At 44.0% G+C, this 12,193-nt stretch overlaps 1 protein-coding gene and 2 non-coding genes across 3 annotated transcripts; all 3 read left to right on the top strand.

Moving 5' to 3' along the window:
- The first annotated feature begins 4,887 nt into the window (after window positions 1–4,887).
- On the top strand, window positions 4,888–4,960 carry Trnak-uuu (transfer RNA lysine (anticodon UUU)). Its single transcript has one exon. It is a non-coding gene; the product is annotated as a tRNA-Lys (tRNA).
- A 3,310-nt stretch (window positions 4,961–8,270) lies between these two features.
- Window positions 8,271–8,342, top strand: Trnam-cau (transfer RNA methionine (anticodon CAU)). Its single transcript has one exon. It is a non-coding gene; the product is annotated as a tRNA-Met (tRNA).
- Window positions 8,343–9,226: 884 nt separating this feature from the next.
- Window positions 9,227–12,133, top strand: Pom121l2 (POM121 transmembrane nucleoporin like 2). The gene has a single exon (XM_075971062.1). The coding sequence runs from the start codon at window positions 9,227–9,229 to the stop codon at window positions 12,131–12,133; it is 2,907 nt and encodes a 968-aa protein (XP_075827177.1).
- Window positions 12,134–12,193: the final 60 nt, after the last annotated feature.

Raw genomic sequence — 12,193 nt, 5'->3', positions numbered from 1 at the left:
ATTTCATTACATGGGCTGCCAAGCTAAACCAGAATGGATATAAGGGTATTACGATTTCAAAATTTGGGTCTAAGAATATGATGCTTTGGAGAGGGTCTTCTTTTGTTTTCACAGAGGACCAGACCCTATGGATTTCTTCTATTACAATTTGGTATGATAGACCACGCCCTCCTGAAAGGTTGTTGTGAACATCTTCAAAAAATTGCTTCACTCAACTGCCAACTGAAATGAAACTAGCACACAGGTTATACCATGAAAGACCTAATTAACGACGCCCCCATTCAGCAGGAAGCAGTTTGGAGAGAAAAAACTGCGCCCATATTCCCAAAAATTGTTTATAAATGTTCTTTTACATTTAAAGGGGGGTATGATATAGGTATGAATAATTTGCATTGGTATGGATTTTAAGGTCAGTTTTGTTATATGTATATGTATTTTTGATCTTGAATAAGGTGTGATTGTGTAGTTCATTTTTAAAATGTAATGTATAATTAAGAAATATAGGTTAATGGATAATCATCAATAATAGTCAAGCTTGTAGTCATGTTAGTTAGATTTTCTAGATATATAGAGATATATTTCAGATAGGCATTCTTCATATCTCTCAAAGGCTACAGAATATGGCATTTAAAATATTTTAATAACTTAGGACTTTTCATGACAATGAGACATGTCTGCTCCTGGCGGCACCAATCTACTTCAAGAGGAAGATGGGCATCGAAGAGGATCCTTATGGAGTTTGATAGCCATTTGGGCAAGAAACTGCTCTTGCCTGGACTGTTGCATAAAATGGACACAGAGAACCCGCAGAGAGAGGACTGCTGAACTTGCCTAAAGGTAAGACGGTCTTTTGGGGTTCATGACTCATGAAAGAGTCTGCGAGACATTCTGCAGGACACAGCAGATAGTGACTGAACTGTCTTTGAAATTGCCTGCTTCATGGAAATGTCTCCTGGATACTATGGGCCTAAAGGCTGAAGATGGATGCCCCAATGGTACAGAGGAACTTTGGGTGACTGTACAGGCAGCGAGATGTCTCTGTCATTTTCTTGTTTACTTAGGTAATATTATATCCTTCTGGAGTCTTTGATGGAGTTGAAGAATGGATAGGTAGTTATAGTTTTCCATTGTTATGATAAAAGATAAAATAGATATAAATATTGTAACTGTGATTCTTGCTTAATAACTGTTTTGCTATATGTAATTTTATTATGTTAAAGTTAAAGCCTTTCTTTTTTGTTTAAACAGAAAAAGGGGAAATGATGTGGGAGTGATTTCTTATTAATAAAGAAACTGCCTAGACCCATTTGATAGGCCAACCCTTAGGTAGGCGGAGTAAACAGAATGGAATGCTGGGAGAAAGAAGCTGAGTCAAGGAGTCGCCATGGTTCTCCCACTCCAGACAGACACAGGTTAAGATCATTCCTGGTAAGCCAGCTTGTGGGCTACACAGATTAATAGAAATGGGTTAGATCAATATGTAAAAGCTAGCCAATAAGAAACTGAAACTAATGGGTCAGGCAGTGTTTAAAAGAATACAGTTTCCGTGTAATTATTTCGGGTAAAGCTAGCCGTTCAGGCAGCTGGGTGCGGGAACTCAGCCCGCTGCTCATACTACTACAGAATAGTTTAAAAATAAAATAGTTAAAGACAGAAATAAAGTAAAAAATTAGTCACATAGAAATGGGAAATACACAGGGCATCTGGACCCTACACAGTACTGTGCTGATTTTGAATGTTGACAAGCAAACAGCTGCCGAGAGACATGGGATTGAGAGAATGATGAAATACACCAACCTAAGTATTTAAAAATGCCTTAGCTTTAAAACAGAAGCCAAAAATATATTTGTCAAATGGAATGAAAAGATGATTGCTATGGAGAAGCAGGAAACAAGAGGTTATGGGTTCGTTCCAGGTTAAGATGGACCAGGTTTGATGAAGGGAGACCTCCTGAACCTTGACAGGCGATATTAACAGGTTATAACTGGTTTCCCAGGATTTAATCATTATCTCAATTTTTCTCAGTCCCTCAAGATCACCAGTACCCAACAATCAGCAGGATATTGCCTAGAGAACTACACCAAAATTCCCAAAATATTATTCATGAATGTTTATTTTCATTTAAGAGGGGTTGGTTATAAATTGTTTTTGGTCATATCCAATCTTTTTCTAAAGTAGGAAGGGGCATATAATATAGAAATGATGGGAAAAAGTGTAGATTATTATGATTTTAAAAAGGGGGTAGATTACTGAATCTACTTTAATCCAAAAAACAACTATTAATCTCAAAATACTTTGCATTGGTAATGATTTTGATTTGTTGATATAAACTTAAGGTCAATTTTATTATGCTATATGTATATTTCTACTCTTATTATTATGTTTATGCAGCTCATTTTAAAATGTAATATATAATTAAAATTCAGATTAATATCTAGACATCTATAATAGTCAAACTTTAGTCATATTAGTTAGGTTTTCTAAATATAAAAAGATATATTTATTTTTCTTTTTTGTTTTTTTGAGACAGGGTTTTTCTGTGTAACAGTCCTGGCTCTTCTGAAACTTGCTTTGTAGACTAGACTGGCCTTAAACTCACAGAGATCCCCACCTGCCTCTGCCTCCCAAGTACTGGGTTAAAGGTATGTGCTACTACCGCCTGGCCCAAAGATATATTTCAATTATGTTGGTAATCTTCAAACACTTCAAAGACCTACAGAATATGACATTTAAAATGTTTTAGGAACTTAGACATTTCTTGACTGTGAGACATGTCTGCTCCTGGCTGCATCAATTACTTAAAAGAGGATGATAGGGCATTGAAAAAAACACCTTATGGAATTTGCTTTTAATGTGGCAAGGCTAACAATTTGGACAAGAAACTGCCTGTGCCTGGACTGCTTGACAGTATGCTGTATAAACTGGACATTCAGGACCCACCGGAAAATGCCTGCTAAACTTTGCAAAAACAAAGTGGGTTGGCCCTTCAGGTTTCTGCATCACAGGAGAAACTGCCAGACATTCTGTGGCTACAGAGGAAAGTGACTGATGAACTTTTATAATACAGGCAGGACAGTCCTTCAGATTTTCTGTTTTATTGAAATGTCTGCCAGATACTCTAGGCCTGTAGACTGAAGATGGATGCCCCAATGTTACAGAAGAACTTTGGATGACTGTCTAGGCAGTCAGGTGTCTCTGCCACTTCTAGAGTTTTGGATTTTGCTTACAATGCATTTCCTGCTTACTAGGGTAATATTATATTTTTCTGGGGTCTTTGATGGAGTTGAAGACTAGATAGTTACAATTATAGTTTTCCTTAGTTGTGATAAAAGATAAATTATATATGAAACTTTGGACTTACAAAAATTGGATAAGTGATATAGTATGTTCTTTAATTTTGCCAGATACAAATAGACTGTATATTGTAACTGATTCTTGATAAATATTTTGTTATATGTAATTTTACTATGTTAAAATGAAAACATTTTTTGATTAGACAGAAAGGGGGAAATTCTGTGGGATGGTCTTTCTGTATGCTGAGAGTATATGTTGTTCTCATTGGTTAATAAATAAAGTTGCTTTGGCCTGTGACAAGGAAGAATAAAACCAGGCATGAAATCCAACAGAGATACAGGAGAAGAAGGGCAGAGTCTGTGAGATACTAGCCAGCTGTCGAAGAAGCAAGACATGTAAAAAATGAGATAACAAGCCACAAACCACATGGTTAAAGCATAGTTGAAAACTATGGGTTAATTTAAATGTAAGAGCTAGCCAATAGTGAGCCAGAGCCACTGGTCAAGCATTTATTAGTAATGTTAAGCCTCTGAGTGGTTATTTGGGAATTGGCAGGTGGGAAAGAAACTGTCAATTACATAGGAGAGTGAAAATCTGTCCTGTATTTTGAAGTATCTTTTATATCCCTGTTTTCTCCAGCCTCTTCTGCCTCTGCCTTTGGGAAAGTTCAGGTCACCTTTTTTTATAGATCAAATAATTGAGACCAAGCTCTGAATCTCTCTATGCCTCCAGCACCATCATCCCTATGTTATATCTGATAGGAATTCTGGCAAGTGATTTGAATTCAAAGACCCAGCTGGATGGAGAACTTCTGTAGATGTGTCTTCAGGAAGCTCAACAAGAACATGCCTGAATATACTTGCTAGATGAGTAGTTTTGGGAAAATGGATTATATGGATTTCTGGGGCATCAACCACAGGGTCACATGTTCTAGGTTAGCATCTACCATTGCACTACAACTGCAGCTGTTCGCTCTCTTGAAAGGATGCTGGGAAGCATTTCCATGGCCTTTAGAGTCCTGTGATGTAGTCCAGTGGTCTCCTTCCAAATTCAGCGTTCTGAGAAAAGGTGGCAGGTGCCCAGTGAACACAATGAATCTGTCCAAGTTCAAGGAGAGGAGCGCCCAGCTGTGGAAAGGGCAGGCAGGGCCACACGCACTCACTGTAACGTTCTTGTCCAAAAGAATCTTTATTCAGCTTTTCAGATACCATTGTCGTCCTCTGGTTGCTTCTTGCTTCTCTTAGTGTTTTCTTTGCTTCTCTTTATGTCATTCTGTTTGTTTTCTGGTATCCAGTAATCATCAGGCTGTTGGTGGCAGATTTAACTACAGATATTTAGCAGAAGCAGTCCATTGTTTTCTTCTGTTTATGTCCCTCTTCCACAACTGTTTGCAATTAAGGGCTTGTTTTTTTCATGTCACTCATGTTCCTGCTCCATAGGCCAACCCACAGAACTTGTAACCGAATGCTGATGGAACCACCCTTCACAGTTACAGATCAACTCCATCACTTTTCCAGTACAAGAACTGGTCTATACTATCAGTGAAATTGGTAGTTATTGATTGCTACATGCGAACAAACCTGCCATATGAGGGCCTGGATAGCTCAATTGGTAGAGCATCAGACTTTTAATCTGAGGGTTCAGGGTTCAAGTCCCTGTTCAGGCATTCATAACTCTTCCCTTCTGAAACTAAGGCAATCAGTAGTGTTGTGCTTTTATTCTCTTCCAAGAAGATATACTGGAGAAACTATACTCCAAAGAATCAGCGAAACAAAACATACCCCTAAAACAAACAAACAAAGATATAATAGCAGGAAAAGAAAGCTTACAGATCATGGCAGAACTTTGCTTCTTGAATACCGTTTCTAAAACAAATATATACTCTGCTAAAATGCAAAACTTGGATTTTTCTATCCTCCCTCTCACAGCCAAAATCCTTGGAAGATGGAAAGGTCTCTGTCAAATTGTGGTCATATCATATTGCAATGATAAGCCCAAGCATCAAGAGGTTACTAACAAGTTCTGTGGGGTGACGAAATATTCAGCCTACGAGAAATAGTGCGCCTCTTTACTCTTCACCTTCACAGTTTAGGTCAACTGAGTGTTCACAGTGTGGTTGACAGAAGAGTAGATTGTGGGTTTTTGTTTGCTTTTGTTTTAAAGATAATATGTGTTTTCCCTACCTACGAGAGGATTATAATTTGCAGATAATAAAATCTCCATGGACAATTCTAAGGAGCAAATAAAACAAAACAACCTCCTAGATGACTATGTTCAGCCAAATCAAAGATCAAGAATGAATTTTGTTTTTTAAATTTTTAAAATTTATTTTATATGCATAAGTCTTTGTCTACATGTATGTATGTGTACCACATGTGTGTCTGGTACCTACAGAGGTCAGAAGAGGATGTTGGTTCCCCTAGAGTTATGAGTGGTTGTGAGTCACCTTATGGGTACAGGGGAACGAAGTTTCAGTTCTCTGTAGGAGTCATTAGTACTCTTAACCACTGAACCGTTTCTCCAGCCCCTTGTCTGCTTGTTTAAATGATGCTGGACAAGAGTGGTTCGGGGAGGATTCAAAGGTAGTGTGTGGGGGATGGGGTGAGGAGTGAGTTAGAAGAAATACAATGACACATGTTGTGCTGGGTGGAATAATAATGGTCTGCACGGGTTCATTTATTTGAATGCTTGGTCACTAGTTGATGTAGCTATTTTGGGAAGGATTAGAAAATGTGGCCCTTGTTTGGATGAGGTGTGTCACTAGGGGTGGATTTTGAGGTTTCAGAAAGGCCACACCAGGCCCTGTCTCTGTTTGCCTCTAACTTGAGGATCAGGATGTAAGCTGTTAGTGTGCCACTGCCATGCCTGCCTGCCTGCTGCCTTGCTCTCTGCCCTGACGGTCATCGACTCTCCCTCTGAAACTGCAAGCAAGCCCCTAATTAAATGCTTTCTTTATAAGTTGCCTTAATCATGGTGTCTCTTCACAGTGGATAGGACAGTATACACACACACACACTCAAACACACACACACACATACACACACACATACACTCACACACACACACACGAGAAAATGTCATAATGGAACATATTACTTTGTGTAACAACTTAAGAAAGTAATGATGCTGAAGAAAATATTTACCTAAATTTTAGACTGTTTTTTTTTTTTTGGTTTGGATTTGTGTGTGTGTTTTGAGACAGAACTCACTTTACACAAAGATATGCCTGCTTCTGCCTCCCAAGTGCTGGAATTTAAGACATGCACCACCATGGACCAGCTAGACTGTTGTTTTAAAAACTCAAAATGGATCATAGGTTTAAAGCAAAGTACAAAATTATAAAAATTTTAGGAGAAAAAGCAAAAACAAGAGTGTTTTTACAATGTAAAAGATTCTTAGGCTTGACATCAAAATCACAACCCATAAATAAATGAAAAATAATTAATTGTGGTTCATCGAAATTAAAAATTTGTTCTAGAAAGACTTTGTTAGGCAGATCAAAAGACAGGCCACAGATCTGGAGAAAGAATGGCAAACTACATGTGTGACAATGGACTCAGTGAGAACCCACAGGAACTCTCGCTGTTGAAACAATATTGAAACAATGATCCAGCTGGCAAAAGACTCGTTGATGAGGATATACAAGGGAAATCAGAAGAGGCCAAACGTCATTAACAGTTTGGGAAATGTCCATAAGATCATGTTTTGTCTTTATACACTAATCAAGTAAGAATAAAATAATAAATGCTAGGCTGGCAAAAGTGCAGAGACTCACATCTCTTATATATTACTGGTAAAAATGTAAAATGGTTTAGGCATTTTGGAAAATATTTGATAATTTCTTTTTTAAAAAAATATTTGAATTTTGTGTCTAAGAGTGTTTGCTTGCATACTACATGTGTGCCTGGTGTCACAGAGGTCTTAAAAGGATGTCAATTCCCAAAGAACTTGAGCTACCTATACCATAGCTCATAGGAAACTCCGGTTTTAGGAGATCTGGCGCCATCTTCTGAGCTCTGAGGACACCAGGCCAGATGAGACAACAAAACCTTACCATCTTTGGATTCAGAACAACTCCAGAGACACTGCCTGCCTGCCTGTATGCCTGATTCCCTGTCTCTGGTCTCTTCCTCCCAAGTTTGACAGACATGTCAGAATTCAAGCATGTGCTGTTTAGTGTTGGCTTGAGGAAATCTTCGCAGAGAGAAAGAAGCGCTGTCCTAACCGCAGAAGGCCGGGAGGCTCCAGGAGATTGTGCCCACGAAAGCAGAGCCTCGAGTGGGCTACAAAAAGACCAGTGCGTTTGAGTCCTCTAGGGGGCGCGCGTTCCCGGAACTGGGGCGGCCTCGCGGGGCGGAGTCCTAGGATTTCTCGCTGTTTTCTTCGACCGGCAGAGAAGCTGATTTTCTTGTGAACCCGGAGAAGCACCGCAGAATAAAATAAAATAATAAAAAAATAAAATGAAATGAAAAAGTAGCTTAATGGCATCAGGCTGTCTTCCACCGCTAGAGACTAAGGTTTGTTCGGTTTTGGAAACGCGAGGCTGGATTCACGCAAGGACTTTTGTCCACAGCCTTCCTGAAAGCCCCGGCCCCCGACAGAAGCCAAAGCAAGAGGAAGGGCCTATTTTAGCTTGTTACCTTTTATCTTTTTATCTTTATTGAAACTATCCCACACGGAATTCGATCGAAATTGCCGTAGCCACGTACCCATTTGGATCGAGAATCCGTGGTTTTTGGAAACCCTGTGAACCCTGTGCCCGTGAAACCAAATGAAAACTTTTTTTTTTTAAACCACAACGATCGCTTATAAGACTTGTGCGGAAACCAGTGAGAAGGCCGCGTGAGTCCAAGAAGAGGCCTGGGTTTGGGTTAATGTGGTGGTGAAAGTCAGAAAAACAATCAGAAATAAAAACCGAACGTGAGAATAGCGATATTCACCATTAGAGAGTGAAATAGAAGCCCTTAAGACGTGGAAGCAGAGTGGCGCAGCGGAAGCGTGCTGGGCCCATAACCCAGAGGTCGATGGATCGAAACCATCCTCTGCTATCCCGTTTTGCACAAAGTCCCTACACCGGGGACAGCGAAAAGTCAGACTGTAGTTTGTTGTTCCCCCCAACCTTTTAACGACAGCAACAGTCTCCTACAGCCTTCTGAGCTGCTCCCGCGTACTGTGTATATGTGGGTTTTGGTTAGTTAGTTCGTTTTTGTTTGTTTTGTTTTTGGTGAAATGTAAGATTCCAGCTCACACCTGGCCTGGCAGAGTTCTTTGATGCCAAGTCGATACCATCAGCCAGTACAGGAAGGTAGAGCGAAACTTTCTGTATTTTTTTTTTCCTTGTTCAACACACGAATTCTGAAAGTGAATAAAGGTTTGATAGTGAAGAGGAGCACCAAGTGTTTTCGAAGTAGTCTTTCCCGCCAGGGTTCAGTTTAACATCAAGGTTACAAACCTTGGCCGCTTCCACTTCAAGTAGGAGCCTGGGTTTGGCCACCAGGAGGCACTGATGGAACCCAGAGATCTCACCTCGGTCACAAAGGTCGGCTGTTGCCTTTCCCATAACAGCTCACAACGTCCTGTGCCCTGCCTGGTCATTTCCATCAGTGTCATTGTGTCGCGTGCACTCTCGATCCCCCCCTCCCCCCCCCACTCCCGTCCTCCCCAAATACTCTGTAGGATTCAAATCACCCAGAATTTCTCCCAGCTCAGAGTTTGGAGAACTGGCACGCGGACCGCAGATCCCCGGGTGGGCTGACACTGTTACCGAGGTCCGCGTGTCGCCAGCTCCCTGGCACCCTCGCGCTTTTCTTACACGCGTAGCCCAACCGTCACTCGGGCAGCGGATGCTTGGGTTCGGCCACCTCCGCCGACGTCCAAAACATCAGAAGCTAAACCGGGCTGGAACTGACCCCCCACCAGCCCGGTTCTCCGCATGGGCGGCTACCTGGGCAAAGCGGGGTCCTCTCCGCGGTCCTCAGCACAGGGGCGCGCAGACGCACGAGAGAAGCCTGCGACCCGCCGACCGGCTAGGCCCCTCTACCAGGTCTACCGGGTGCAGCATGTCCACCGCGCCCAGCCCGCCCGGCGACACAGGCCGGCCCGGAGGCCGCCCAACTGGGATCCCGCCAATCCCGCCGCCTTCGTCAGTGAGGCCTGGAGGCGCTTTCCCATGAAGAGGCCGCAGAACCCCATCATGGGGTCTCTTCCTTCAGACTGGTGGGAAAGTTACCTCAAACGTAACATTTGGTCCCTTCGTCACCCGAGGGCCACATGGAGTCCGGTGACAGTCAAGATCTCACCGCCTGAGCGGAGACCACGGCCCTTGTTATCGGTCTCAAAAGTGATCAACTCCGCGGGACCCTCAGAGTCGTCACCGGGAGAGTGTGGAAAAAGCCCGGTGCTGAAGGCTCTCTTCAAGTGCGGGAAGGGGAGAGCCAGGAGGGAAGAGCCACTGTTCCCGGACAGCTCGGACAGTAAAAGGAATTCTGCCACCCCTGGGTCCGCCTTTAAGCCCCTGTTGAAAAGCGGAGCCACAGTTTCATTTGTGGCCAGGCCTGGATCTCTGAAAAGGGGCCTTTCCGCCCAGAGCTCAGATCATAAACGTAAGAAGTCCAGTTGCTCCTCCGTGGCGCTCTTGGCCAGCGTACGCACACGCGGGCCCCCCAGCACTAAAAGAAATGCTATTACCAGCTCATACAGTTCTTCCAGCTATCTCTCAGAGTCTTGGAAACGACATTTTTCCAGGACATCAATCCAAACTCCAGAATGGCCACTGAAAAAGACAGGGAGAAATCCTAATCCTCACCCGTTAGTTACACCCGGCAGCTCTGGGCAGCCCAACAGCGAGATTCCTTGCCTGCAATCTGGTCCTAGGGATCCGCTGACCACGCCTTGTCAGCAAGGCTGTGTTGTCACTGAAGAGGACCCGACCTCAGAAAGGCAAGCTGGGCCAAACAAACCAACCACAGAAGCGACAACTGGGATCGTCACAGACTCCATTTCTGAGACCAGTACTGAGCCTCCCGTGTCTCTTAGTCGGCCTTCTTCTGAGACAGTCCTCGGTACCCACAGGAGTCCTCAGCGGGAAAGCTCGAAGAGCTTGCCTGTCCCAGCCCGGTGCTCACAGTTAGAGCACCTTCAAGGCATCTCCTCAGACTCAAAACCCTCAGCTGCTTCCATCCAGGTGTCTCCAAGCTCTCCCATAGCACCAGTCCCCGATTCCACCAGGCCATCTTCAACCCCTCCCAGGTCTGCAGCGCCCCCTCCCCCATCTGTCATGATCCCCACTGCACCTACCACACAAAACACTCTGCTTGGGGTGGTGAGTAGCCCAATTCTCCATCTTCCTGAATCTGTACTTCCTGCGGAGACTTCTGCTCACTCAGCATTAGGACCTGTTTGGGGGTCTGTGTACAGTAGTGACTCCTCATATTCCAGAATTTCTGTCATGGCTCGGGGGGCATCATCCAGCTCTTCTTTTTCTACAGCTCCAAGCATCTTAACGTCCACCTTCAAGCCAATCTTTGGCAGTGTAGGACCACTTACAACCATGCTGATGACAGCCCCTGTGTCCGCTAAGCAGGCCTCTCCTTTGCTGACTTCTGCTTCGACCCATTTCTTCCATGGCCTAGCGACAGCCTCCTCTCTGGTTACATCTGCCATCCCAGTCAGCACATCCAAAGACCCTGGTGTGGACTTGAATCTAGTAACTAGCACCACGAGCAATTCTTATTCTGTCCCTTCTTGCCAAGCTTTCCTGCTTGGGGCTTCCCAGGGCTTTTCCCCGGCCACCGATTTCATTTTCCCATGCCAGCACCCTGCAATTTCCACTGTACACACGGTCACCATCTTTAGCCAGGTCCTTACTAGTGCCATCCAGATATCCCCCCTTAGAAGCACCACTAAACCACAGGGGGTGAGTGGACCTCTGCCAACTTTAGGCTTATCATCCATAACCCAGCCTACAGTGACCTCAAGCATCTCCAATGTGACTTCAGCACTCACAACATCCTTGAGATCAAGCCCAACATCATCTTTCCCACCATCCCAGAAAAGTACTTCTCAGTCTTCACCTGGGGCCACAGACAGCCAGAAGCAATGTTCTCTCCAATTAGCTCCTGTTCCAAGCTTTAGTACCTCTTTCCTTTCAGGGAACTCAATTGTGTCCCCAACCCAGATGCCACCTCCTGCTCAAATGGTTCTCAGCAAGACTATACCACCAGTTTCTGGGGGGTTGGCATCTTCAGCTTCTATTATCCACACTTCTGCCAGCATCCAGTCAAGTTTTGGCAGCATGCTAGCTGGTTTTCCATTCAGTGAAGCTAGCTCAGCTACCCTTGGGGTTGTTAGACAGAACCACCAGAGTGGAGCCTACAGCTCAGCATTTGGCAGCACAGCCCCTAAACCTTTTGCATTTGGAGGATTAGTGACCCCTATGGACTGTGGGGAGCCTGAGGTCATTGTGGCTGCTCCACAAAGAAGCATGTCTGGTGCAAGACAGGGTGAGACCCCAAGCACCCTAGCACCCTTTGTGCAATGCTGGAACCCGAGCATGCAGGGCCTCCCAAGCCAGATTACACCTGTGGCTAGTATCACTGCAAGAAAGACCACGTCTGAGGCCCCCTCTCTGGTCCCTTTTGCTCAGAGTACACCTCCACCCGGAGCAATTAAGGCAGGTAGCAGTCTAGACTTTGGGATGTCCTCTCCAGCTGTGCAGGGTTCTGTGGGGAAAGATTCTATCAGATCATGGACGCCTTCATTCTGTATTGGTACAAACTCAAAAACCGCAAGGAATCGGGAGCCAGGGCGCTCCCGGAGACATCACACTTACAAGAAGTAGCCCAGTCACCCTGGCACACGGCCACAAAGAGCTTCCGTCTCTCCAATTCTCTAGAGAAAA

Source organism: Microtus pennsylvanicus, chromosome 4 (genome assembly GCF_037038515.1).
Source record: "Microtus pennsylvanicus isolate mMicPen1 chromosome 4, mMicPen1.hap1, whole genome shotgun sequence".
Taxonomy (NCBI): Eukaryota; Metazoa; Chordata; class Mammalia; order Rodentia; family Cricetidae; genus Microtus; species Microtus pennsylvanicus.
Note: the sequence above shows the minus strand (reverse complement) of the source record. Positions and strands in the feature narration are given on the sequence as shown.